Source organism: Lycorma delicatula, chromosome 3 (genome assembly GCF_047948215.1).
Source record: "Lycorma delicatula isolate Av1 chromosome 3, ASM4794821v1, whole genome shotgun sequence".
Classification (NCBI taxonomy): Eukaryota; Metazoa; Arthropoda; class Insecta; order Hemiptera; family Fulgoridae; genus Lycorma; species Lycorma delicatula.
The window spans coordinates 83,553,764-83,578,321 of NC_134457.1; the positions used below are offsets into that span (position 1 = coordinate 83,553,764).

Genomic DNA, 24,558 nt, shown 5'->3' on the forward strand with positions numbered 1-24,558 from the left:
GTTTACTTTTTTTTTATATTAGTTGAAAACAGACCTTGTTTTTTCATAGTCTCTCCTTTCTTGTAATAATGTGCTTTTAATGTCCTTTTTATGTTGTCCGCATTTGTTTGTAATTTTACTTTCTAAAGTAAAATTCTGTTTAGTAAATTCCGTACAGTATATTTGTACTTGTTTGAATAATATTTGGTATATTATTATTACATCCAAATTAAAATTTTTCTCCTGTCGGTAATCCACAAATTCAATTTTTCTTCTAACTTCTTTTTAGTCTTGTTTTAGTTGAAAATAAACATCATCATTAAATCATAACATCTTTATTTTTATTCTTGGTTTATTACTCTGTTTTTAAACTTTTTCATTTAAATTGTGTATTATCTCTTTTATATATAAGTTTAAAATAAGCAGGAACAGACTACATCTTTCTTTGTTTACTTCTGTATGCATTGTGCTTATATTCTAATCTCAGCTACTTTGTTCTCATATAGATAAGTAATTCTTCTTTGTGCTTATTACAGTGTTACATGTCTCAAATCCTAAGCATTTATTTCACTCTATATTATCAAATGTGGTCTCTAGTTTAATAAAAGGTCATATTGATAGTTTTGTTTTTTCTAGTGCGTTCAAAAAATCACTGTGCCAGTATGCTTTAGAATTAAGTGTTGCATTCTGTTCTTTTGGTGTTAGGTTGGTTGTCCTGTTGGTTCATTGAGCATTGCTCAGTAATAAACCAAAATGTCAGTTGTTGAGTTGTGATTGAATGTGCTTCATTTGTTTTTTTTTGTGTATCAATAGTTGTGAAAAACATAATGGTTTTTTTGATAAAGGAATGCATTTTCTCGTTGAAACTATCTTTCGTGAAGGTGACAAGTGTACTGATTTAGTAAAGCATAAGTTTTCTGAAAAGTTTCCAAATATTCCTGTTCCTCACCGCAAGACAGTTTGAACTCTTATTGAAACATTTTGGGCAACAGGCTCTGTTGCCCGTTTTTCACAGAAGTGGAAATCAATCATGATTGGTTCCAACAAGATGGCGTTACAGTGCACACAGGTGTGCTGTGATGCCAATGACATTTTGAATGTATGCCAATGTACGTTGAATGACGTTTTACAAAATGTCTTTGGTGAACAAATCATTTCGAGGCTTTTGTGGACTGCATGATCGTCCAATCTGATCCTCCAGATTACTCTTATGGGTGAGGGGGTGGGCAGCGAAACAAGCAGTGTATTGGAACATACCATGACTGATAAACTAAAAACTACAATAATGGCATATATACAAGATGTTCTAGTAACATCTAGTTACTACAAGACATACAATATATGTATGTGTATATATGTATGCCATACAATATATGTATGGCATATATACAAGATGTTCTAGTACATTAGTTGATTAAAGTATTTGAAAACAAATTGAAACGTGTGCGGTGTGTATAGATATTGGAGGAAGTCACTTTCAACCCTTTTATAAACTATTCCATTTGTTGTAATATCAATTTCTATAAAATAATGAAATAATACAAAGTAATGGTTAAGAATGTTTAATTTTTCTTCCAAGATTAATATGAGAGTTCAAATCTCACTGCCTTGTATCCTTACATCTATACTTTTTCTGATGAGTTAGTTCAAATCTATATGCCTTCCTTATCCTGTCTGTTTTATCTGTATACTATTCTGGTTAGTACCTTGAATTCATGGAATTTTATGGTGATATTAACGTGTTTCTTTCAAATGTTTTATCTTTTAAAGAGTGTAGTTATTCTTTTATTGAGATTTGAGATGTATTTATATTTTTATAACAAAATATAAGAAAATAAGGCATACTGTGCTTGATTTTACATTTTATTTAAAAAAATAAAATTTACAGTACCTCTATTTTGTGATGTTTATTAATTTAATTTTATGAAAATTAATTTTTTAAAATGATAATATGTGGCAGTATAGTTTTTTAACTAGTTTTTTTTTTTAAATAAAATTATCTGTGGAACATCTTTATTTTAAGGATGATAGTTTATTTTTAAAATATTATTGTCTAGTGCAAGTCTTATTAACAGGGTATTATAAATTTCATATATGAATAACAGGATTAAAGTTGGATGTATTAATAATGTATTATATATTAAGTCTCTGTATAAATTGACTTGTCAGATTATTCTGTTATTGTACTTTAATTCATTTCTTTATTTTATCCATAATTTATAGCTAATTCTGGAGAAAATTAAATTTAACGTATTAGTTCTGTAATTCAATTAATAATACTCAACAAATTTTAATTACACATTACAGTGAATGTAAATTAATAATTAATTAATTATAATTAAATACACAGAACATTTATAATTAAAAAAAGTGTATGTATATATATATATATATATATTATTGCTGAGTAAGTAAGTAGCATACTCTTTGGTAATAAATATATCTGTGAATATTAAGTAACATTGATCAGATATGTTATTCAATAAAAATATGTCCACTATATTTTATTCTCTTAATAATTCCTTCAGGGCTGTAAGATTTATACATACTGTTATTTATTTTCTTGCCGCTTGCTGTGTATTATAATAATTTATACATTTTTTACTTTTTACTCAGGATGATTTTAAATTAATGTGTGGCAATGCAATGGTGTATAATCATCCAGATACGATATATTACAAAGCTGCAAAACGTTTACTTCACACAGGCGTTAAAATAATGAGTCCAGAAAAATTAAGATTGTTGGTACCGTCATTACCATTTATGCATCAGATACCAAAAGAACAACTAGGATTTGATATTAGTGATTTGAAGGTTAGTTTTAATGTCTTTATTTGTTTAATATTTTATTTATAATCATATTTTACAGGTATTGTTGCTACAATGATAAGATTATTTAAATTATTTTTTTCATCTTTATTTTTCATCACGGTTACTTTTTTCTAACTTTATTATCTTTATCTCATGTTACAAAATTACTCACCATTACTTGGGTATGCATTGCTATATTCAGCATTTATTGTATGTTTAATGTAATGAAGTTTATCTAGAAGTAGTGAAGTATTGTTAACTTTTTTATGATCTCAGATATGTGATACACAATTTAATTTAAAGAAGTAAGTAGGTAAAAAAAATACTAGACCCTTACCAGGACTCTAATCTAGTAACACCCGATTTAGAAATCAGTGTTCTTACCATTAAACCAGCTTGCCAACTGCTAAATAAGTTTATCTTATTGAAGGGATTAAAATAGAATTAACACCTTTGATTGTGTAAGAGCAAATCCCTCAGAAAAAAAAATCCTGTAAAAGTTGTTTTAAATCGTATATCCTTTAATTTTTTCAACTTGAACATTTTTTAAAATCATGAAAAATTTACTCTTATGTAAATTATGAAACATTTATTTACTAAAGAAAACTGTGTTGAGCCTCTTTTATTTAAAAAATGTTATTGCAGACATTTAACTTTATATAGTGTACTTTAAGAAATTGTAGTGTATATTTCACTTTAAAAGAGAGCATGTATTTGATAAGGTAACCATTTGTCCCAAATAAGTTTTATACAGCAATACAATGTGATGAACATAAAAAACCTATTTTTTATGTAAATGAAGCAATATATGAAATTCATAAATGCTTTTTTACTACATGAGATGGATTTTGGCATCTTTAGTAATTTTTTGAAATCGTAGCTAATTACCATGATTCAAATTATGAAGTAGTTTTTTTGTGTTATTCTTTCAGTATATCTACTTTTTAATTACGATAAAAAAATTTCTTATCATAAATTGCATTTATTTTTTGCTGAGTGAATAATAATAATTTTTTTAAACATTAAATAGAAGTAAATTCAATGGACACATAGTTATCTACTATTATAATTCAAACATTAAATTATACAATGTACAGTATAATTTTGAATCATGTAAATTGGTAGCATTTTTGTCACTGTAGGTAATATATTTAGTCAATTTAATTACAAACAATTCCACTAAAACTAAAATTTAATTTTTTTTTTAAAAATCACAACTCAAAATTTTCTAAGAATTTGCTATGTATACATTAACATAAATTATTTTTGTAACTCAATAATTTTTTTTAGGTTAAAGATGATAAAGATGATAAGGATGGTGACAGAGATGATGCTCAGATTCCTGGAAATGTTGATAAGTTAGATGAGGATGGGCCAGCTACTCCTTTAAGAAGAGGACCTCACTTTTTACCTGAGTAAGCCAATTGGACCTTTTTTTACCTATTTTATATATGTACTTTGTATGTATTAGTAGGAAGCCTGCCGTACTTAGGAAGGATCTCAGCCCTAATTGGAGTTTTTGTGTTAGATAAGAAACAAAGAGGATCTAGGCAGTATCAAAGACAGAGATGCCTTAATAAAAATATAAACAACTTATTAGTTCTACAGGTGCTAAATTCACCCCAGTGTGAAAATAAACAATTGACTAAAAGAAAAGAGAGCTTTAAGTAAAGTCCTCCCTTGCTCAGATAATGGGGTTTTCAAGAGAGTAGGATATTTTTAACCAGGATGATAAAATCATATTTTTGTTGGCTAGCTGAAATTACACCACAATAAATCACATTTCCTCCAGACATTAATCTGTTAACTATTGAGTTTATAGACTACTTGAAAGATCAGTTGGTACTGATTTTATATATGTATATTCAGATATGAAATAATCACATGCTCTGTGTTAGATTAACAAGGTTGTTGCATGTGGTTATGAGTTTTATTCATCAGTAATTATTATTATTCATTACTAAGACTTAAAAAAAATAATTATATCTATAATAAATTTATACTTGTTATAATTTGAAATTGAATGATATTTTTTAAAACAGTTGTCTAAATTATAAGTCATTTTACAGTTTTTATTCTGAAAACTTATTTTTGCTAATTTTTCCATTGCTAGCATAGACGTATGAATTTTTCCTTCGTTGTGGGATTCTTCCAGTAAAATGCCTTCAAGATTCAACTCACTGGAATGGTGAATCTCTAGTTGTTGTTGGCTGACTCAAATTAGACCTTAGTGGAAGTTTTGCAAACTGAAGATTATATACAGCAAGATTTATTTTTAATTTCATGAAATACACATCTCATCACTAGTTTGCATGATAATGTTGGTTTATAAATATCTTGTTTAAAGAAAATGGGAAAAATTTATTTTCTTTTCTTTTGCAAACCTTTTTTTGAAGTTGGGAAGACAGTTTCTGCCTCACTTGTATAGCTGTTATTATCATTCAGAAAATTTGGTTTCAGTTGAAATGACTTCCTATTTGTTTTTGATTACAACCTCCTCAAAATAATATCTATCATGTAGAATTGTAAACAGAGATTTCACTTCACATTTCACTTCACAAGATAGGATTCTTCATTCATTATAATTCTATTCAAAAACAAGGATGAAATGTATTGAACTTTAGTAAAGAAAGCTTTTTACCTACTTATCTAATTGTGTAAGTGTGAGAAAGTGTCAACAGTGTCAATATTTACAGTTTGTTCAGGAGGTAGTACTTATTTTTTTTCTTTTTGTTTAAATTTAACTTCTTCTATTTATTTGTTATTAAATGTAGGATAACCCCTACTGAATAGTGATGATGTGTTATTTTCCACTGAAAGGATGGGCTAGTTTGTGTCTTACAATACTTGTCGCATTCTTTCTTATGGATCTGCCATGTATAAAGCATCTGAGAAATAAGTTTAACCCAAATTTGCTTTCCTGAGTATATCAATGTTTGCCTTACAGCTAGACTTGGAGTTAACTGAGTAGCAAATATACTTGCCATATCAATATTAGTCTTAATGTTTATCTCTGTTAATGTCTAATTCTTATCTCTGATAATCAATTAGATGTGTTTTTGTACAGCTTTTAAAATTTTATATTTACAAAATCTGTAAAGTTATTTTTTTAAATTCATCACTAACATTTTGTATGTTTTGTTTTTTGTTAAATTTATCATAAATATAATCTATTTTACCTTCCATTTCCACTTTGTTTTTGCAACTTCTGTAATTTAAATACATTCAGAACTGATATTGTGTCGTTAAAATAATTTCTGCATTACAGAAATAGAATTAAATTTGTTTTAGGTAGGTAGTTAGCTATTGATGCACTAAGTTGCTAAATTTATAAAATTACAATGAGTCATAAAAGTAGTGTAAAATATCTGTGAGTCAGAGAAATATGTAATCGTTAGAAGAGTAATGGCTAAAAAATTATTGGTTTTAAGTTTCGTGTATTGTTTAAAGAAAAAGGTGCGTAGTGTATTTATTATACTTAATAGTTGATTATGAGTTGGAATTAATTATTTTTTTTGTAAAGATGATCAGGTATATTACTTATACATTAACATTTTATAATATTTTTCAAGATTTTGTTTTAAAATATTACTTTATAGATTCTTGAGTTTTATTATTATTATTATTAAAAATATTTTATGTATTTATACTAATCTCATGTTAATAAGTTCCAATTTTTTAATTGCAGTAAAACTTCTTATAAGATTATTTATTCTATTTTGTTTGCATACCCAGCCACAAGCTCTTTAAAATAATATTAAAATTTTATGTTTATCATTATTTTTCTTGTTAACAATATTATTTTTTATCATTTACTTAAAAAAAAAAGTAGTCGTTTTTACATTTAAAAAAAAAAGTCTTAATCTTAGTGAAGCTTATATTTTTTCATGGTTAACTTCATTTTCTTATTCATAAATTTATTTTACACTTATTTACATAAATAAATATTTATTATATTTTTTATTATGCATTTATTTTTTTATTTTGTTTTTAATATTTGTTTTGTGATACCTTCTTTTGTACGATTGAGTTTTTGCTATCTTCCTGATAGGAAGATAGTAAATTTGTAGGGATTTTTTTTTTAATATTTTACAACCCCTTTAGTGATAATTTTCTTTCATTTTATGCCACTAAAAAATAATATTTCTTTTACTTTTGGCTTTTTCTTTTTTCTGTATTTGTAAAGTTTTCAATTTAACTTAAATATTAAATGCAATATTCTAGTTTTCAATTCTAGTTTTTGTTCACACAATAGACTGGCTTTTCTCCCATAAAAAATCATAATTTTCCCTGGATACTAAATTCTTATTAATTATTGTTATATGTTATAGTTGTTTATAAATCCAATAGGGCCTACACACCTATTGTAATAAGGATCAGATATCATAAATTGTAGTTTAAATATAACTTTAAATGCAAATGTAAATACAGTAATTAGATGATGATGTCATTGTAAATATGATTTCTTAATATTATTATTGTAATAAAAATTTTTGTGAAATGCACGCATAACTGTTCTTCAATATAGCGTGGACCCTACACATAAGAGGTGTGTGAGAAAAGTAATGAGACTGACTTTTTACTTACCAAAGGTTTTATTATTTTCAAACAACAATATTATCCCCTTCAAAGTAGTTTCCTTGAGCAGCTATACACCAGCGGAGTTGTTGTTCCCACTCCTGGTAGCATCGCTGGAAGGCTTCAACTGGTAGGGCTTTTAACTGGTCGGTCATAGTCTTTTGAATGTTCTTCAGAGTTCCAAAATGACATCCTTTTAAAACATGTTGCAATTTCGGGAAAAGGAAAAAGTCAACAGGACTCAATCAGGTGAATAGGGGGTTTGAGGAACTGTAGGAATGCTTTTTGAGGCCAAAAATTCCCTGATGGAAATGGCCGTATGACACGGGGCATTCATGATGAAGCATCCAGTTGTATGCAGTGTCTGGTCTCACGCGAATCACTCTTTTCCTGAGCCTTTCAAGGACACTTTTGTAAAAAAACTTGGTTGACAGTTTGTCCTGAAGGAACAAATTCTTTATGCACGACCCCTACTGTCAAAAAAACAAATCGGCATGATTTTGATCTTTGATTTGCTCATTCAACATTTTTTCGGTCAGGGAGATGATGGAGTGTGCTACTCTTTGCTTTGCCACTTTATTTCAGGATTGTACTCAAGGATTGTATTCCTGGATTCATCACCTGTTATCACACGATTGAAGAATTCTTGGTCATTGTCAATCCTCTCAAGAAGATCAACGCACATGTTTCTTCGATTGCCCTTCTGTTCCGTTGTGACGTTTTTCGGCACCAATTTTGCCCAAACCTTTTGCATGTCTAAATCATCTGTCAAAATTTGATGTACGGTGAAAGTGTGTAAATTTAACTGTTCACTCATCATTCTTATTGTTAAACGACAGTCTGATCTAACAAGAACCCTCACACGCTCAACGTTTTAGCCAAGATTTTGAAGTTCAAGGTCTCCCTGAGTGAGGTTGATCTTCAACGTGTTCTCGGCCTTCCAAAAATGATTTATGCCAGCAGAAAATTTGTGCTCTTGATAAGCAATATTCCCCATAGGCCTGTTTCAACCTTTCAAAGGTCACACTCGTGGATTCCCCAAGTTTAACACAAAACTTGATTGCACAATGTTGCTCTAAATTCCGATGCTCCGTTTTCGTAACACAACAAAAACACAATTTCACTGATGGTGCTGTCAAAAATTATGTGTTGGCTGAACGGAGTTGAAACTCGTACTGAGCTTGTGGAAGGGATGAACAAACCGGTCTAGCACAGACCGGTAGACACAGCATTGCCAGATCGCTTGCAGCATTACCAATCACTTACTTTTCTCACACACCTTGTATGCAAGTTACATTTGAGCAAGTACCAATGGTACAAACAGTGAATCTTATGCTGCACAGTGAATGTCAAACCTGAATTCTATGTTTACAAACTACCCGAAAAACAAGCAAAAGATACAAACAGAAGGAACATACTACTATAAGTACAGTTATAAATTCTTTAACATGCTATTAATATACCTTTGCCATAAATGGTGAATCACATCATGCTACCTAACAAACAAGATTACTCAAAACTTAATAACTTGTACACATTTGACAATATAACTATATTCATTTTTTGCTTCCCATTTTCAGGGAAAAAGGGAAAAATAATTTTTTTATGGGAGAAAAGCTAGTTTATTACTGTGTGAACAAAAGAACATAATAAAAACAATATTTAAGTTCAATTGAAAATTTTAATTTTGTACAAACACAGAAAAAAGAAAAAGCCAAAAAAGTAAAAGAAATATATTTTTTTAGTGGCATAGAATGAAAGAAAATTAACAGTAAGGGGATTGTAAAAAGATACAAACAAATATTAAAAAAAAACCCAACAAATCATGAAGATAGCAAAAACTCAGTCATATAAAACAAAGGATCACAAAACAAATATTAAAAACAAAATAAAAAAATTAATATATTATGAAAAATATAATAAAATAATATGTAATTTATATTACATATAATATATAATACAAATATAATATGAACTACAGGAATTTCAAACAATGTGTTTCCAAAAAACTTTTGGGGAAATTGAAACCAAATTCTGTAGTAGTTAGTTCTTGTTAATGTGCCATACCATTGTTACAAATTAGAAAATATTTCGAGTATGGAAACTCTTTTTAAAACAGAAATGCAGGAGTGGCTAAAGAGGTGGAATATTTCCTTTAATTAACCGATGATTAAAAGAGAATACTCAAGAGTAGAACCAATTTGAGGGAATAATAAAAACGTGGGTGGGAGATTGAAAATTAACCTTTAAAGGAGCAGGTACTATTGCCCTCGTTGAACAAAATTTATTCATTGATGCTAGTATTTGGTTAAAATGTTGTGAAAAAGTTATGGAAATTGAAAATGATTACTGGTGTAAAGAAGAATATGCCACGAATATTGAAGTTGACAAACTTCAATAATAAAGCTAAATGATGAAACTTCCACTAATGAAACAGCAAGTGATACTGAAGATTAGGTTCCATTAGAGATACTATCTGGAGTTTAAGAAATGTTTTCATAAAGCTTGAATACAGAACACAGATCAGTAAGTTTGATTTAACTAATTCAAATGTTAATGAAATGTTTAACCTATATGGGTATCTAAATTAGATTATTTGAGTAATTAAAACATTGTAATAATTAAATAACACATTCGCCATTATTTAATATGTTACAGTAATTTATGTATTTTTCCATGGATTTTTTATTTTTCATAATTTTTTAAAGTTATTATCAAATTACAATTACATCTTAATTAATCTAATTTGATTTTCTTTCAGTAGTTAAATTACCTCTTGCAGCTTCAGTGTATTATGAATTGTAATTTATAACATAATTGCTTTTGGTTTAGTTTCATTTGCATTTATAACCGTAATATATGTCACACTTGTGATGAGGTGGGACGATATTAGTAAAATGTACGGTATACTGTCCCTTGTATGGTCAATTGTTAAGTTACACTATGCGGCCTATAATCTCTTTTTTTTCAATGAGGAAAATGTGTGTGGAAATTTGTCTTAATTTTTTTTTAATGATTTATTAAAAAAAAAATTGTGTTGAACAATATACATGCTGAACAGTGTACGGTTTACTGAACCATATGCAGTTGGATAGAACTTGGCATTTGGTTTAATTAGCCATTAAATAAATCAAATTACACTAATTTTCAGTGATTTTAAAGTGAACCACTACATTTTTTAAATTATGAAATTAAACATTAGATTGAACAGGAAACAACATTGGCAGTTAATGTACATTTCTTTCAAATTTGTATGTTTAATTTGGATGTTATAATTTAAAAGAAAACCCCCATTATATTGTGCTTGATATCATTAACAACGATCCCACAAAGAAGTATAAAGAAGACTGTTAACAGATTTTGCAGGTAAGTTTCTTTTAAGAGACTCATTATGTAGAAGTTATTCAAAGTTTGCTCTTTATGCTATTAAAAAATGAATCTCAGGAAGGAATGAGAAAAGAACCTCAGAGGTCTATAAAGTATGATTTTGGAAAGAATGTTATGGATAAATTGAATAAAGTATTGATGAATGATGAGTTGCCACAGTGGTTAGAGGAGTGTAGATCGATCTTAAAGTTTTAAAAAAACTGAAGTCATGTTTCATTATGTCATGTATTAAGACAACGGTTAATTTCTGGATGGAGTAAAACTTGGACAGTCAGCTAGAGGAAAGGCCTTGGATATACTTTTAAAGCAAGTTGTTGAAGTTGGTGGAGCTAACAATTATGACACACCGAAGCATTTGGTTTGTGATGGATTCAGTTAGACAGCTGTCAGTCATTAGATTTAATGGATAAGAAGGTGATTAAAGAAATGTGCTTATTTCATCCATCTACTAGACAAACATTTATAATCTAGTGGTTCTATGTATGTAGTGAAGTCATATTGGTCATTATTAATTTTTTTTTATCATAATAAGTTATTTGTGTTCTAGAAAAAGGGGCTAGTTATAAGAAATAATTGGGAATCTAATGTAATTTTAGTAATGAAGTATAAGATAATTTTCTGTTATGTATAGCTCAGTTAGTTTAAATTGTTCAACTGGAAATGATCAATTTTTATATTGGGTACTGTAATGTAGAATTTGTTTACAGTTAAATCAGCTTGATATGAATTGTTATTAGTCAATTTGTTACTTAAATAGGTGAAGTTATTCATAATTGGATGCTTTAACACCTGTCACATGAACTACTGACTGGTGATGTCATAAGGTGAAAAAAAAACGGGTGTTTCAAAAAAGAGGTAACCCTAAGGTTAAGAAGGTACAAGTCACACATAGGTAAATTTTATTTCTCTGTACATGTCAGTTGGCAACACTGTTCATAAGTTATCAGCTTGTAGCAGTTGAAATGTCCTTATGTACTAGTGCTATATCAGTATAAATTTATCTCTATTGTGTTAACTATGTCATTTTCCAAGGATGAATGAGTGTTTATTACTGAGACTTATTGCGTGTATAAATATTATGAGTGAGTGAAAGACGAGTTTTGGATAAAATTTCCCAATTTTTCAGTTCCTAATGAGTCGACAATATCGCATTTGATTAGTAAATTTTGTGGGTCTGGGAGTGTACATGATTGGAAAAGCACAGGTTGACAATCACTGTTTACAGTAGAAGTTCTGGAGGATATGATGAAAGAAGGTTTAACTCACTCACCCAGAAAATCGTTCAGAAAGTTATATTCACAGGCTCTGCTTTTACTATCTACAGCTTTCAGGGCTGCTAAAAAATTACAATTGCATGCTTATTGCTTCGATGTTGTTAAAGAACTGCAAGAAGTTGACTATGGAAAATGTTTACAGTATTGTTGATGACAATGGTACTGAAATTTTGGATCATGTTTATTTCATGTTTATTTCAGAAACCTGGTTTTACTTGGATTAACAGCCAAAACTGCCAAATATGGAGCACTGAAAATCCTAACACGCTTTTCATAAATTATCATTATACGCATGTAAAATTGGTGTTGGGTTTGTGATCTCCTGGGCATCGTGTAAATGGGCCGTTACGTTTTGACAAATCTATAGATGGTGTGGTTTTCGCGACTAAATCGAACAGTTTATTGCCATGTTAGATTTACATGAACGAGAATGTTGGTTCCAGCAGGATACTTAAACATAACAAAATTAAATAAATTATTTTATTTCGCAACATGTTGTACTGCTAATGAAATTTTGTATATGTTACGGGGATGTATTGGTCATCGTTTAATATCAAAAGGGTTGTGGTCTCTAAGATCCCCAGATCTTATATTTTTTTTAATATTTAATTTTTTCTCTACAGATTATTATTTTCCCTTTTATTTTATTTATTTTTTTTGTGAAATTAAAGATAAATATTTGTTTTTTTGTGTTTTGAAAGTATGTATTTTTTATATTTATTACAGAAGCAAATTTGATGCTATTCCTGATGATCTAACACCAGAAGAAATCTTAGAACAAGCACAAAAGGCTGCTCAAGCTGCTGCTGATAAGCTCTCTCTTAAGAAACCAAATACAAAAGTGAGTTGTTAGTTGGTTTGCTATTTAATTCCTATGTGATGTTTTTTCTAGTGGTTTTAATTTGTTTTTTTTTTTAAGGTGTGTATAGAACTATTGATTTTGATTATTTGTTAATTCACTTAATGAGTATTTAATATTGCTTGTATGTTTTAAGTTTTTGTTGTATGGATTCTGTAGATACCTAATAGTCTTGCCTTGTTCCTTTTCTTATTTTCCTTGAGTAAGGTTGGGTTCCCTGATGCCAAATTACTAAAAACGTTACGTGACATTATATTATATGCTTAAGTTCTGTCGGAATTTTATGATTGATTCTGTGTGTATAATTCCTTTTATTCATGTACAAATGACAATTGATTTTACACTATTATGTTTAACCTAAACAGTACTTGTTTGATATGTAATCTGTATATCAAGTACGCACTTGTTGAATGTTTATGGGTAATTAGATAATCCATTTTTTGTAAATATATTGTTTATTTTGTTATAATGTATTACAATATGATTAATTAAACTGGGTTTGTAACACTCACAATATTATCTTCTTATTTTAAGTTTCAATTTTTTCCCAAAAAGTATTAGGAATTTCTAATAATCAGGCTGGACTAATCTGGTTTAATGTGTTTGTATTATTTGTAAAAGGGGAATTAGATAAATGTTGCTTGATGTGGCAACACAATTTAGAAAAAATTATGCTAATTGGCTGTTGAAAAGTTGATGGCTCGGTTTGTGAGGTTGTTATGTGTACATCATTTTGAATTGACATGTGTTATAGAAATAACATCTGTAAGTGCTTGGGTGCTGTTGAAGGTAAAGATGTAAGATCTGTTAAGGATAATTATATAAACATAAATAATGAACCAGTCAAAGAGGCTGAAAAACATCAGCAGATGAATAAATTTTAAACTTATGTGTGAGGAAATGTAACATCGATATTGTTTATTATGAAAACTGATTTGCAGTAAAGAAAACTGATGGTATGATGGATCTCACTGCTTGAATGCTGAATTGCAACGTAATCACCTGGACATTACAACATTATTGAGGGGAAAAAATTTTGCCTAAAAATGTCTGGTTTCTTTTAATATATATATAAAAAAATTGTTTTGGCACACCAGAAGGTGGAGGTAGATTTTACTGGTGCTAAATAGGGGGATAAAAAAGATTTCCACTTTTTGAAGTTCAAAGTAATTTGAAGTTCAGAAAACTTCAAATTTACTCAATACGACAATGGTTGCATGTGAAAAAAGTTTCACTTGTGTAGCATACAAGTCCATTAAGTGAGGTATGATTTCTTTGTTTTTGAAACCCCATTTTTCCATCTCCTGGGCCAATGGCTGGTGGTATCAAAAAACTTTACTTAGATAAGTTTTAGGCCCTTATCCAAAGAATAGTGGTAGGAACTTTATTAACAAATTTGATCTGATTTAGTCCATTAACAAACTCGACCGAGATTTTGGGTCATTATATCTTATGTATCAATTTGAAAGTGATTGACATAAAATTACAGCAGTTATTGTGTGCACAAGAAATGAATATATATATAAACTTTTGAACTGAGGGTGGTTTTGGGATCTGGGGGATGTGAAACACAAAAATGTCAAAATTTTCCGGAAGTCAAATCATGGTACCCATTACAATAAGGTAGCTTTCTTATGAAATCTACCTAAAATGTCTCATTCATTATTAATTAATTTGAACTGATTACTTTTAATTTCTTTAAACCCAATATTTATTTTGACTGTTTAATTTATTAATTTTTATCCTCTTTTATTTGATAGAAGACAATTTAGAATTATCTTTCCCTTACAGAGATGTAGTAGAGTAAAAATTAATGTTTACAGTCATTTATGTTTCTTTAAAGTACTTCTTTGGGTGTACTTTGCCATTGTCTGAGAATTATTATTAAAATAATAACAAAAAAATTTGTTTAAAAACTTAACTATAAAAAAATTGTAGTTATGAACAATAAAATTTGTGTGTTCAAAACTAATAGAGCAATGAAATAAGTTCAAAAATTATTTTATTATTTCAGTGTTAATTTTATAATTATAAATCTGATGGTGACATAATAAAATTTAAAAAAATATATTTTGTTTTAAACCATTAGTATGTTTTAGTTTGGAACTTTCATTAATCTCAGTATTGGATATTTCTACCAAAGAAGGAAGTTTAATTAAAGTTATTATGTATATATATGTTTTTTTTAGATGGGATTTTTACGTCAGAAAAAAGATGGATCCACATCTTTAGCAATATTAGTGCCAGGAGATGGTGTAAACCCTGAAACAAATGAAAGACCAGTGTCGCTTGGACAGTTAGTTGGTAAACTAAGCCATGGAACTGGGCAGTTGCAAGGTTTTAAAGAAGATAGAAGAAATATTGCTAAAACTGGTAAATATGAAACGCCAAGGTTATTTTAATGTAAAATATGGTTTCTGTTTCTTTAATTTTAGCTTTTATTATTAAAAAGAAAACTTTTCATCATTTATTATGAGAAAAAATTTTTCTTTTATATTATTTATGATTTTATTTTTTACCAAACCCCTAATCATTTGAAGAATCAAAGCAATGAGGTGTTAATTTGTCAGCAAGTGTGGTCTAGTGTAAAATATATCATTTTACGGTCTAAAAACATGTTAATGCCGCAGTTGTCAAAATTGTGGGGAGGTATTTTTTTTTAAACTTTATGTTTAGGAGCATTATGATAAATAACCATTTATCAACATTATAGTATAAATCTGATGAAATGTTGACTGTTAAGAATATGTATTTTTGATAAACATTCTCATGAGTAGAGGTATCCACAAAAATACTAAACACTATAGAAAAAACAAAAGCAGTTAAAGGGAAATTTACAGTATCTAATTGATCTATTTTTAATAATATTTGCTGAAATTTGATAAAAAAATGGTCGGTTTACTAATATTGCAAACAAGACTGATTGAAAACAGGATTTAGTTTCATAATTTTAATGAAAAAATTATAGGAAAATATTTTTTTATTTAAGCTTGTTGATAAAAAGATAAAGATGTTTTAATTAAAATTAATTTATATTTAGCCCATAGTCTCTATCTGCATGATCATGGAGACATATTTATAAATCTGAAAATAAGAATCTAAAAGGCAAAAATTATCAAAGATTTATTTTAAAAATATGTTGAAAAACCCACCACAACTGGCACTTATCCAACACTTTTAATTGCAGTAAAAAGCACAAAAAGGGAGCTTTTTTCACATTTTCCATCTCCTAATATGTAACTCTTATTAGTAGACAACTCCAACAAAGAATTATGTGCAATAAAATATAATTTTGATATTTTATTGATGATGTTTGATCAATATATACATGACATGCCATGTAAAATACAAAAAAACAGAAAATTCATAATGTTGTAAACACTAATCAACATTTGTACAAAATTGCCAACATTTTCAGGAAATAAGGTCTGTGTACCACTTTCAAATAATTAAAAATATGTAAGTTTATATAATGTTATCACATATATGCCTAATTTAATATTGGGGCTGAACATGGTACAGCAACTCAGATATGAACTGGTGCACAGTATACGGATGTATACGATACAAGCATCACTACCACTGCGCAGTACTCTCACCATAGCGGCGCTGCAGCCCCACCACTCTCAGGCTCCAATAAAAGAGTATGCACCATGATAGTGAAAGCAATTCATCATCGACCACCACCTGGAGAAGACCAAGAAAAAGAAGAAGAAGAAGATTGAAGAAGACAGTTCTCCCTGGCTGGCTCAATGTGGGACCACCTGGCAGATGCCAACATCTCCGCCGGAGCAGCAGGCCTGTGGCCAGCCTGCCGAGGGAGTTACTGGATGCGGAAGCTACTTTCCTGCTCCTGCTTCAGCTCACCAGGCTTCAATTGCCCTGGCTGGTGGACTCGGCAGCAGTAGCCAACCCAGCATGGGATCGCTTGGGGAGAACTGCTTCGGCTGTGCTGGCGAAGGATGATCAATGCCGACCCAACACTGCGAGGCACTGGCGGCCACCACGGTCAAGCTGTAGTGGGGACCCAACTGCCGCTGAGGAAAAGCCTGGTTGGCAAGCCGCAACTCCCCGACTTTGCCAGAGACCAGCTTCCGCACCCAACAGCTCCTGTCAGAGCTAACACAAAAATGGCCCTTTTCAGGGCCACCACAAGGTTATGGATTACGAACTGTCGAAGCCATTTGATGACAACAGCCCTTCTCAGGGCTACCCTAAGGTTAGCAATTAACGAGCTGTTGAAGCCAATCGACGACAATAAAAAGAAAAATAACAAAATATACATTGATAGACAGAAGAAAATGAATTACTCAACAGGAGTACATATTGAAATATATTTTACTACTAATGTAGAATTTAATCATGTCTAGGTTTTATTGTACAATTAATTGTATATTTTGTGCTGCTGCTCTGATCAAGGTTTTACTACAGTTTCTTGAACCATTCAGAGAATTATTGGGGGAATTTGGGAATTTCATTTTTTATTCTGGGTGTAGCATATCTCTTCGCAAGTGATGTATGCATATTGTATTAGGTACTGATCAGAATGAGAGATTTATTTTTTAAATGTTAAATGTTGAACTACACATTCAATCACAGATATAAAGAACACATTCAAGCTGTATATACAGTAGAATCTCTATAAATAATTTAATAGAAACAGGTCACACATTTGTAGATAATAACCTTAATAAATTTACAAGTACATTTTGTTACTTAATAAATGTACATTTTAAAACATTTTCTGTTAATATATTTGATAAGCAGGACCTGCTTTGCTGAATTTGTCTTTTAGCATGCTGTAAAAACTTAACTTTTGTAAAAGAATGACAACAAGGCAGAACTGCAGACGAGGTAGAGTGCATTACAAGAAGTTGTTACTTTATTGTTTTGAAATTTTCTGTGAAACATTATTCAACTCCTGCACATGGTTGATTCAACTAATTTCTGATGATTGATGTTTCAAATAGTGTAAGGAATTGTTCATAAATTGTTCTTTGTTAATTGTACATAGTATAAATCAATTTACGCTATATGTAATGTAATCATAAAAGCTCATTATGGTTGATTTAATTTTTTCCAGTGAAGCCTTTATACTATGGAGCATTTGGATCATATGCACCTTCTTACGATTCTACATTTGCAAATTTAACAAAGGAAGAATCTGACCTTGTTTTTCAGACTTATGGTGATGAAGCAGCTGTTCAGTATGCTGAAAGGTATGGTTTTATTTTTGATTGTGTAATAAACTTTAGGGGACATCAGAATCACTGTTTACAAATTAAGAGTGTTTTCTTATTACCATACTTATCTGCTCCAGTCTGTCTCATAGCCATGATGAATGTAAAATAATTGAAGTACAAGAGGCACAGAAGAACTTTGCAAACCTGCATCATGATTTCAATAAAAATGGACATTTTTAAGTTGAAAATTGGGATTAAGAGAAAAAGATAAACGTGTAATGGAAAATTAATTTAGTAAAATTTTTTTGTAAAGCTTTAACATTTAACATATTAAGACTTAACATATTAATTTGATTTTATTACGGTTTCTGTTTATTTCTTTTAATTGTGCTAGTTTTTAGGCCATAATTTCTGTCTTTTTTAATTATATTTTGAGACCAGTTTTATTTATAATGTTTTTTGAAGTTCTAATATTTGTGATCTAATTTCATCAATATCGTTTGCTAGCATTGCCAAGTCATCGATGAAACCAAGACAGTTTGTTTTGATTTTTCAGTCCATTTTTACTTTTAGGGCATTTTTTGGAGCCATTCCCTCATTATCATTTCTAGAGTGCAGTTGAATAATAGTAGTGACAGCCTTGTTGCAGTCCTATGTTGATCTCAAATGGTTCCAAGAGCTCGCCTCTGAATTTTAACTTTGACTTAGTGTTTGTGAGGGTCAGTTTTATCATGTTTATTAATTTGGGGTGTAGTACAGGGTGTCATAGAATTTTTAGTAGGGATTCTGTGTGGATGCAGTCATAAATTTCTTGAAATCCATAAATGTGTCATCATGTCTCTGTTTCTTTTCCTGTTATGATCTATTATTAGCTTGAGACTCATGATCTGGTCTGGAGAGCTCCTCTAGGGTCTGAAATCTCACTGGTATTCTCCTAGTTCTTTCTCGAATTGTAAACCGATCCTGTTGAGGATGATTCTTGAAAGAATTTAGTATGTGTGTATAGGAGTGAGATTCCCCTGTAATTGTTAGGGTCTGTTTTCTCTCCTTTTTTGTGTAGTGGATGGATGAGGGCTGTCATCCAGTTCTTTTTTGATCCAGATGTTATTTATTATATAACCTAATTATATTATTATATGTAATTAGTTTATTGTTATTAGCTTTAAATTGTTTGTTATTATTTCTCCAAGGTATTTAAATTGGGTTACTATTTCTTTACTTTATTACTACTTATGTTTACTTCTTTTTTTAATTGTGTTGGTTTTTGGGGCATAATTTCTGTCTGTCTTTTTGAATGATATTTTAAGGCTGTTTTGAATGTTTCAAATATTAAAACTTCAAAACATTGAAGTTTTAATATCTGAAAGTCTGCGTAATATACTTTAGAATTATGTAGTGCGTTCTGTTATTTCAGCATTAGGTTGGTTGCCCTGTGAGTTCATTGGGTGTTGCTCAGTAATAAACCAAGACGTCAATTGATAAATAAACGTGCTTCGTTTTGTTTTGTTTATCAGAATCAATAATTGCGAGAAATGTAATGTTTCTTTTGCTTGAGAAATGCATTTTTCTCGTTGAACATGTCTTTTATAAAGGTGACAAGTATACTGATTTAGTAAAGCACAAGTTTTCTGAAAAGTTTCCAAATGTGTGTGCATGTGCATGCACGCACATGCACAGGTGTCTTATAAATGTTCATTTTTTGAGTAGGTTGTATATTATACATAAGTTTAGAATTATATTATATTCATGCATTATATTATATGTGTTGTATATTACTATAGTTGGATAATTTATGGGTCTGCTTATTTTTTACTATTACATGCTAAGTATGTTGTATGGAGTCTTTAATTATGTAATAATTGTTACTTTTTGAGATGCTATTTTTTCATTATATTTTTTGTTTCAGTATTTTAAATTTTGCCAAAGATTGTGATTATACTTTAACAATGGTAGATAATTTATTAGATTTATTGACTGGAGGAGATCATAGAAAGACCAAAAAAGTGCTTGAAGAAAGGAAAAAGTTCAGAGAAGAGGAAGAAAGAGTTAAACAGTTAATGGAATCTAAACCAGCTCCTCAAACTGCAACTGACGTAAAAATAGATGTTTCACAGTTAAAAACACTGGCAGATCTAGGAATTGAAACCAGTTTCCTTGATTATTATGGTAAATATTTATTTATTGATTTCATATTAAATATTAGGATCTTGAAGTTGTGAATAAAAAGACATTTTCTTATGTCTTTTCAGTTACTAGGGACTACTAATTATGTGAATTCTTGTGATATAGTCTAATGTTTGATGGTTTTTCACTCAGAATCCTTTTGAACAAAATCGATGGACAAAATTAATTGATGAACAAAATTTGGACATTAATTAGGGAATAGGTCAAGGAACAAAAGTTATATAGTGCTGATGTGTGTTTTTACCCTGGGGGTGGATGACACCTCTTCTCAGGAGTGGAAATTATTACATTCAAAATAACTGCAGAAATCGATGAAGGAATAAATTCTAAGCAAAAAATGTTCTATAATAATTCTTTCTAAAGTCTATACTTTTTGAGTTATTCGTGAATGAAATTCTTGATTTTTCATCCAACCATTGAACGATTTTTCACGAATAACTCAAAAACCTTATGTTTTATTAAAAAAGTTATTAGAAAAAATGAAGCTTATAAAATAATGAAGAGATTGGTTTATTTTTTATTTCTGTAGATGCAATACCAACCGAGTTATGCCTCATTGAAGGTAACTTTTTGTTTACTGAAATCTGAAGTCAAACCTTTCAACATTAAATAATTAAAAAGCGGAAAGTTTTTTAAGTAAAACCTATAGGATATTTTTCAAAGTACTTGAAAAGACCTTTAAAATTAGTTTTGGTAAAAGTCATTAGCATGAAAAGTAACAGAGTTATGATGAAAATAAAATGGTTGTCTCACTTTTTCGGAGAAAAATATCAGCAGTGAAACAAATGACTTTTCTGCGGGAATTGTAATTGAACGTAATCCTTTTACAATTTACTTTATTTAAGTACTAACAATATGTTGTAGATATTTGACTGGTTTGAAATGCCTAGATTTGAAAAAAAGGTTGATTCAAATGTGAAAATTTTTTTAAAATTTCGTAAAAAATTTCCTTTTTTCACAATAATTGAAAAACTAAAGAAAATACAAAGAAAATGCTAGAGTACAAAAATTTAGTTTTTTTTAATTGAACATTTTTTTTAAAAATTTTTCTGTAGAATAAAATTGATTGAGATATCACCATTAGAAGTTTGCATTTGAATGCAAACCATCTTCCCCAAGCCCTTTAAACCAAAAACTTTAAAAAATGAAAGGCTCAAGGAATCTGAACTTTACATGCCTTGTAGCCCTTGAAATTCCCTGCAAAATGGTTTTTGGAGCAATTGAATAGGTTAAAAATTAAGGAAGTTATCATTGAAAAACCAATTGCATTTTTTCGGTGAAATTTTCAGAGCGGTAAATTTTTATATTCTCGACAGTTGTTCTATATTACAATATGTTGCAGTATATTCAAACGTTGCAATAAATTATAAATTACGTTAACAACTGCAAAAAGTCTGTAATTCATTATAAATGCACCATTAAAACATTTTAAGCTGTTGAAAACTAGTTTTTTTTTGTCATTAGGGTGAATTCCAAGGGTTGCAACATTGTAACACATCATAAATTGTTTCAGAAAGTGGAGTATATTTATTCTACACATTTAAATGATTTTGAGCTACAAAACACTTAGATCTATAATTTTAACAATTTTTTCATAAGGGTTGTTAAGGGTTGAAATGTTGCAATAATCATAAATTATATTATAAACAGTAAAGGGATTTTAATTCATTATAAATGTACCATTAAAACATTTCAAACTGTTGAAAACTATTTCATTGTAAGGGGTGCTGTCTAAAGGTTAAAACGTAAAATATCATAAATTATATTCCGCAACGTAAAAGAATGTTTATTCAATGTATTTAAACATGATTTCAATCTATGAAATGTTAAAATGTATGGTTTTTGAATTTTTTTTAACAAGGGGTAGTTTTCACCCCCAAAAAACAAAACGCACACATCAGGAACATATAACTTTTGAAGCTTAATTACATATTTTCATGAAAATGGATTCTGAGATAAAACTTTATTTTTATTTTCTAACACTGGACTAATAACTAATACTGTTTTTAACCTTGTGAACTTGAAAATGGGCATTTCTAACCTTAGTTACAGAGATTAAATTTCTTTTTGCTTTCTTTTTTCTTTTAGTAAACTAATGTTGTAGAATTGTAATCGTACTATTTGGTTTCTGGTTTCCATTCATCATCATCATCACAATCTTTTAAATGTAACTTTCTCTGTATTAAAATATTTGTAATTGTTTTCATTCAGATTACATGATTATCTGTAATTTTTTCTATGTAATATTTCTCTAAATATAATTTTTTTCTTTTTTAAATATTTTTTCTGTTTTAATCCTTTAAAAAAAACGATGTATAATTTCATTTAAAATAAGTATCGACATATATGATAAAAAAAAAAATTGGATAGTTGACATAACACCAACAAATAAAATATCTAGTGGAGTTAGATCAGTCAACCTTAGTAGACATGGTGATGTTGAGCTATCTCATCCAGTGCCGGCACCCTGGAAAGCTTGTTTTCAAGGTGGGCTTGGATATCTAGTAAAAGCTGTGGTGCTTCTCATTAGGATATTTGTAGGAAAGGTGTGATCAGAAAAATAACTAAAAAATTTGTTGGACAAGAATGTTGTAGAAAATACTGCTTTATGAAATTTGTTTACTGTTCTATTTAATACAGATGTAGTTTTTTTTATTCTTGCTGCCAATTTTTTTAAGATAGTTTTATAGGAATCAATCTTTTATGTTTTAAATTAATTGTATATTACAAGTATGTTTATTATCTATTTTTTGCAGAGAGAGCATGGAAAGAAGAAAATATGATGCAAGAATGTTTAGATCAGACTACTGTATTATTAGAAAAATTACAACAGGTGCAAAATGATAGATTGAGTGCTCCACCTCCACCTCACCTTAGCAATGTTATGCCTCCTTCTGATACTGAAATGCATTTAGGTATGTATATGTGTAATGTATTAAGTTTATATAGTTACTTTAAAAATTACATAATTTTTTTATTATTGAAGTTTAATCTTAGTAATTTTTTTTTAATGTCATTAAGCCATAACAGTTCAGTTGAATATATAAACTTATTTAGAGAAACTTTTAAGGAAATCCTTTCAGCCCAAAATTGGTTTAATCTTTGCTATATATTTTTTTAAATCATTGCTTACATAAATTAACATAGATTCGGATCTGTAATTGGTGCATTCTCTTGTTCAATTACTGTAATGAACTGAATGTTCTGTTAATTCACCCACAACATTAAAATAAACATTTTCTTCATCAGAACTGTATCATTTACTGATAGTCATTTGGGTTTATTAATGTATATAGTACAATAAAAATTAATATGTGAGAATAATCTATTAAATATAAACAATTAAGTTATAAGAGAATTAAATGCATTGAAAAATATTTTAGAGGGTGTGAAAAATAAATAATAGAAAATCCCAGTTTGTTTTGAAATGTTTACTTACATTCCAAGAAAAACAGAAATTGCCTGACTATAAACAGTACTTACTGTCATAAAGACATTTGCTAAAAGGTAATAAGAATAGAAATTCGTACTTGCCAGCATTAGTGGAGTATTTTGAAAAATCCTCGTTTTTGGAATATACTGTATCCCATCCAGTATTTGCTGTTAAATACTGGATTAAGGGTTAAAAAAACCCATAACTTTTTCTGCTTCCAGTTATCAAAAGGTAATTTTTTTCTTTCTCTCTCTTTTTAACTTCAGTTGATCTGCATCCTGATTTATCCTATATCATCTCTGTTAGATTTTGCCTCCAATTTCACTCCTTTTCTTATATCTTTACACCTCTTAATTTAGATTTTATCAACTCGCCTGATTTTCAACATCCTCCTATAACCACATTTCAAAGGTCTTTACTTTTTCCCTGTTTTTTGTTTCACTGTATAAAGTGCTACTCTCCATACAAATATTTGATACTAATCAATTTCTTTTCAGCATATACCAGTTTACTTTTGATGTCTGTATTCCTTTATAATTTACTACTTAAATAACAAAATTCTGTCACTTTGTTATATTGTGTTCCCTTAATTTAATATTAAATTCTTCATTGTCTTTATTTCTGCGACGTTTTATTTCCAATGCTCAAAATGTTAAACTGATGGTAATAGCTCTCACAATTATCTGCTGGTCCTTCTTTTTTCTGTTAACAATTGGACACTTGTAAAAATTTAGAAGGTTCTTCAGTTTGTTAAATTTAATATACTAATGATTAAAGTTTATTCACTCCTATTTATCTCATATGGCATCATGATTCAGATGATACATCATCATTTTCTACTGATTTATCTGTATTTAAATCTTTCAGACC

The 24,558-nt window shown here is 29.2% G+C and overlaps 1 protein-coding gene across 10 annotated transcripts in view; it reads left to right on the forward strand.

Moving 5' to 3' along the window:
- Positions 1-24,558, forward strand: part of Brd7-9 (Bromodomain containing 7/9) — a 54,746-nt gene that overhangs the window by 20,249 nt on the left and 9,939 nt on the right. For all 10 annotated transcript variants that reach the window (XM_075360101.1, XM_075360100.1, XM_075360104.1 and 7 more), the window contains exons 5-11: positions 2,596-2,793; positions 4,081-4,205; positions 12,756-12,870; positions 15,078-15,261; positions 17,972-18,107; positions 19,978-20,237; positions 23,012-23,170. In XM_075360101.1, coding sequence (XP_075216216.1) covers positions 2,596-2,793; positions 4,081-4,205; positions 12,756-12,870; positions 15,078-15,261; positions 17,972-18,107; positions 19,978-20,237; positions 23,012-23,170 — 1,177 coding nt within the window. The remainder of the gene's footprint in view (positions 1-2,595; positions 2,794-4,080; positions 4,206-12,755; positions 12,871-15,077; positions 15,262-17,971; positions 18,108-19,977; positions 20,238-23,011; positions 23,171-24,558) is intronic.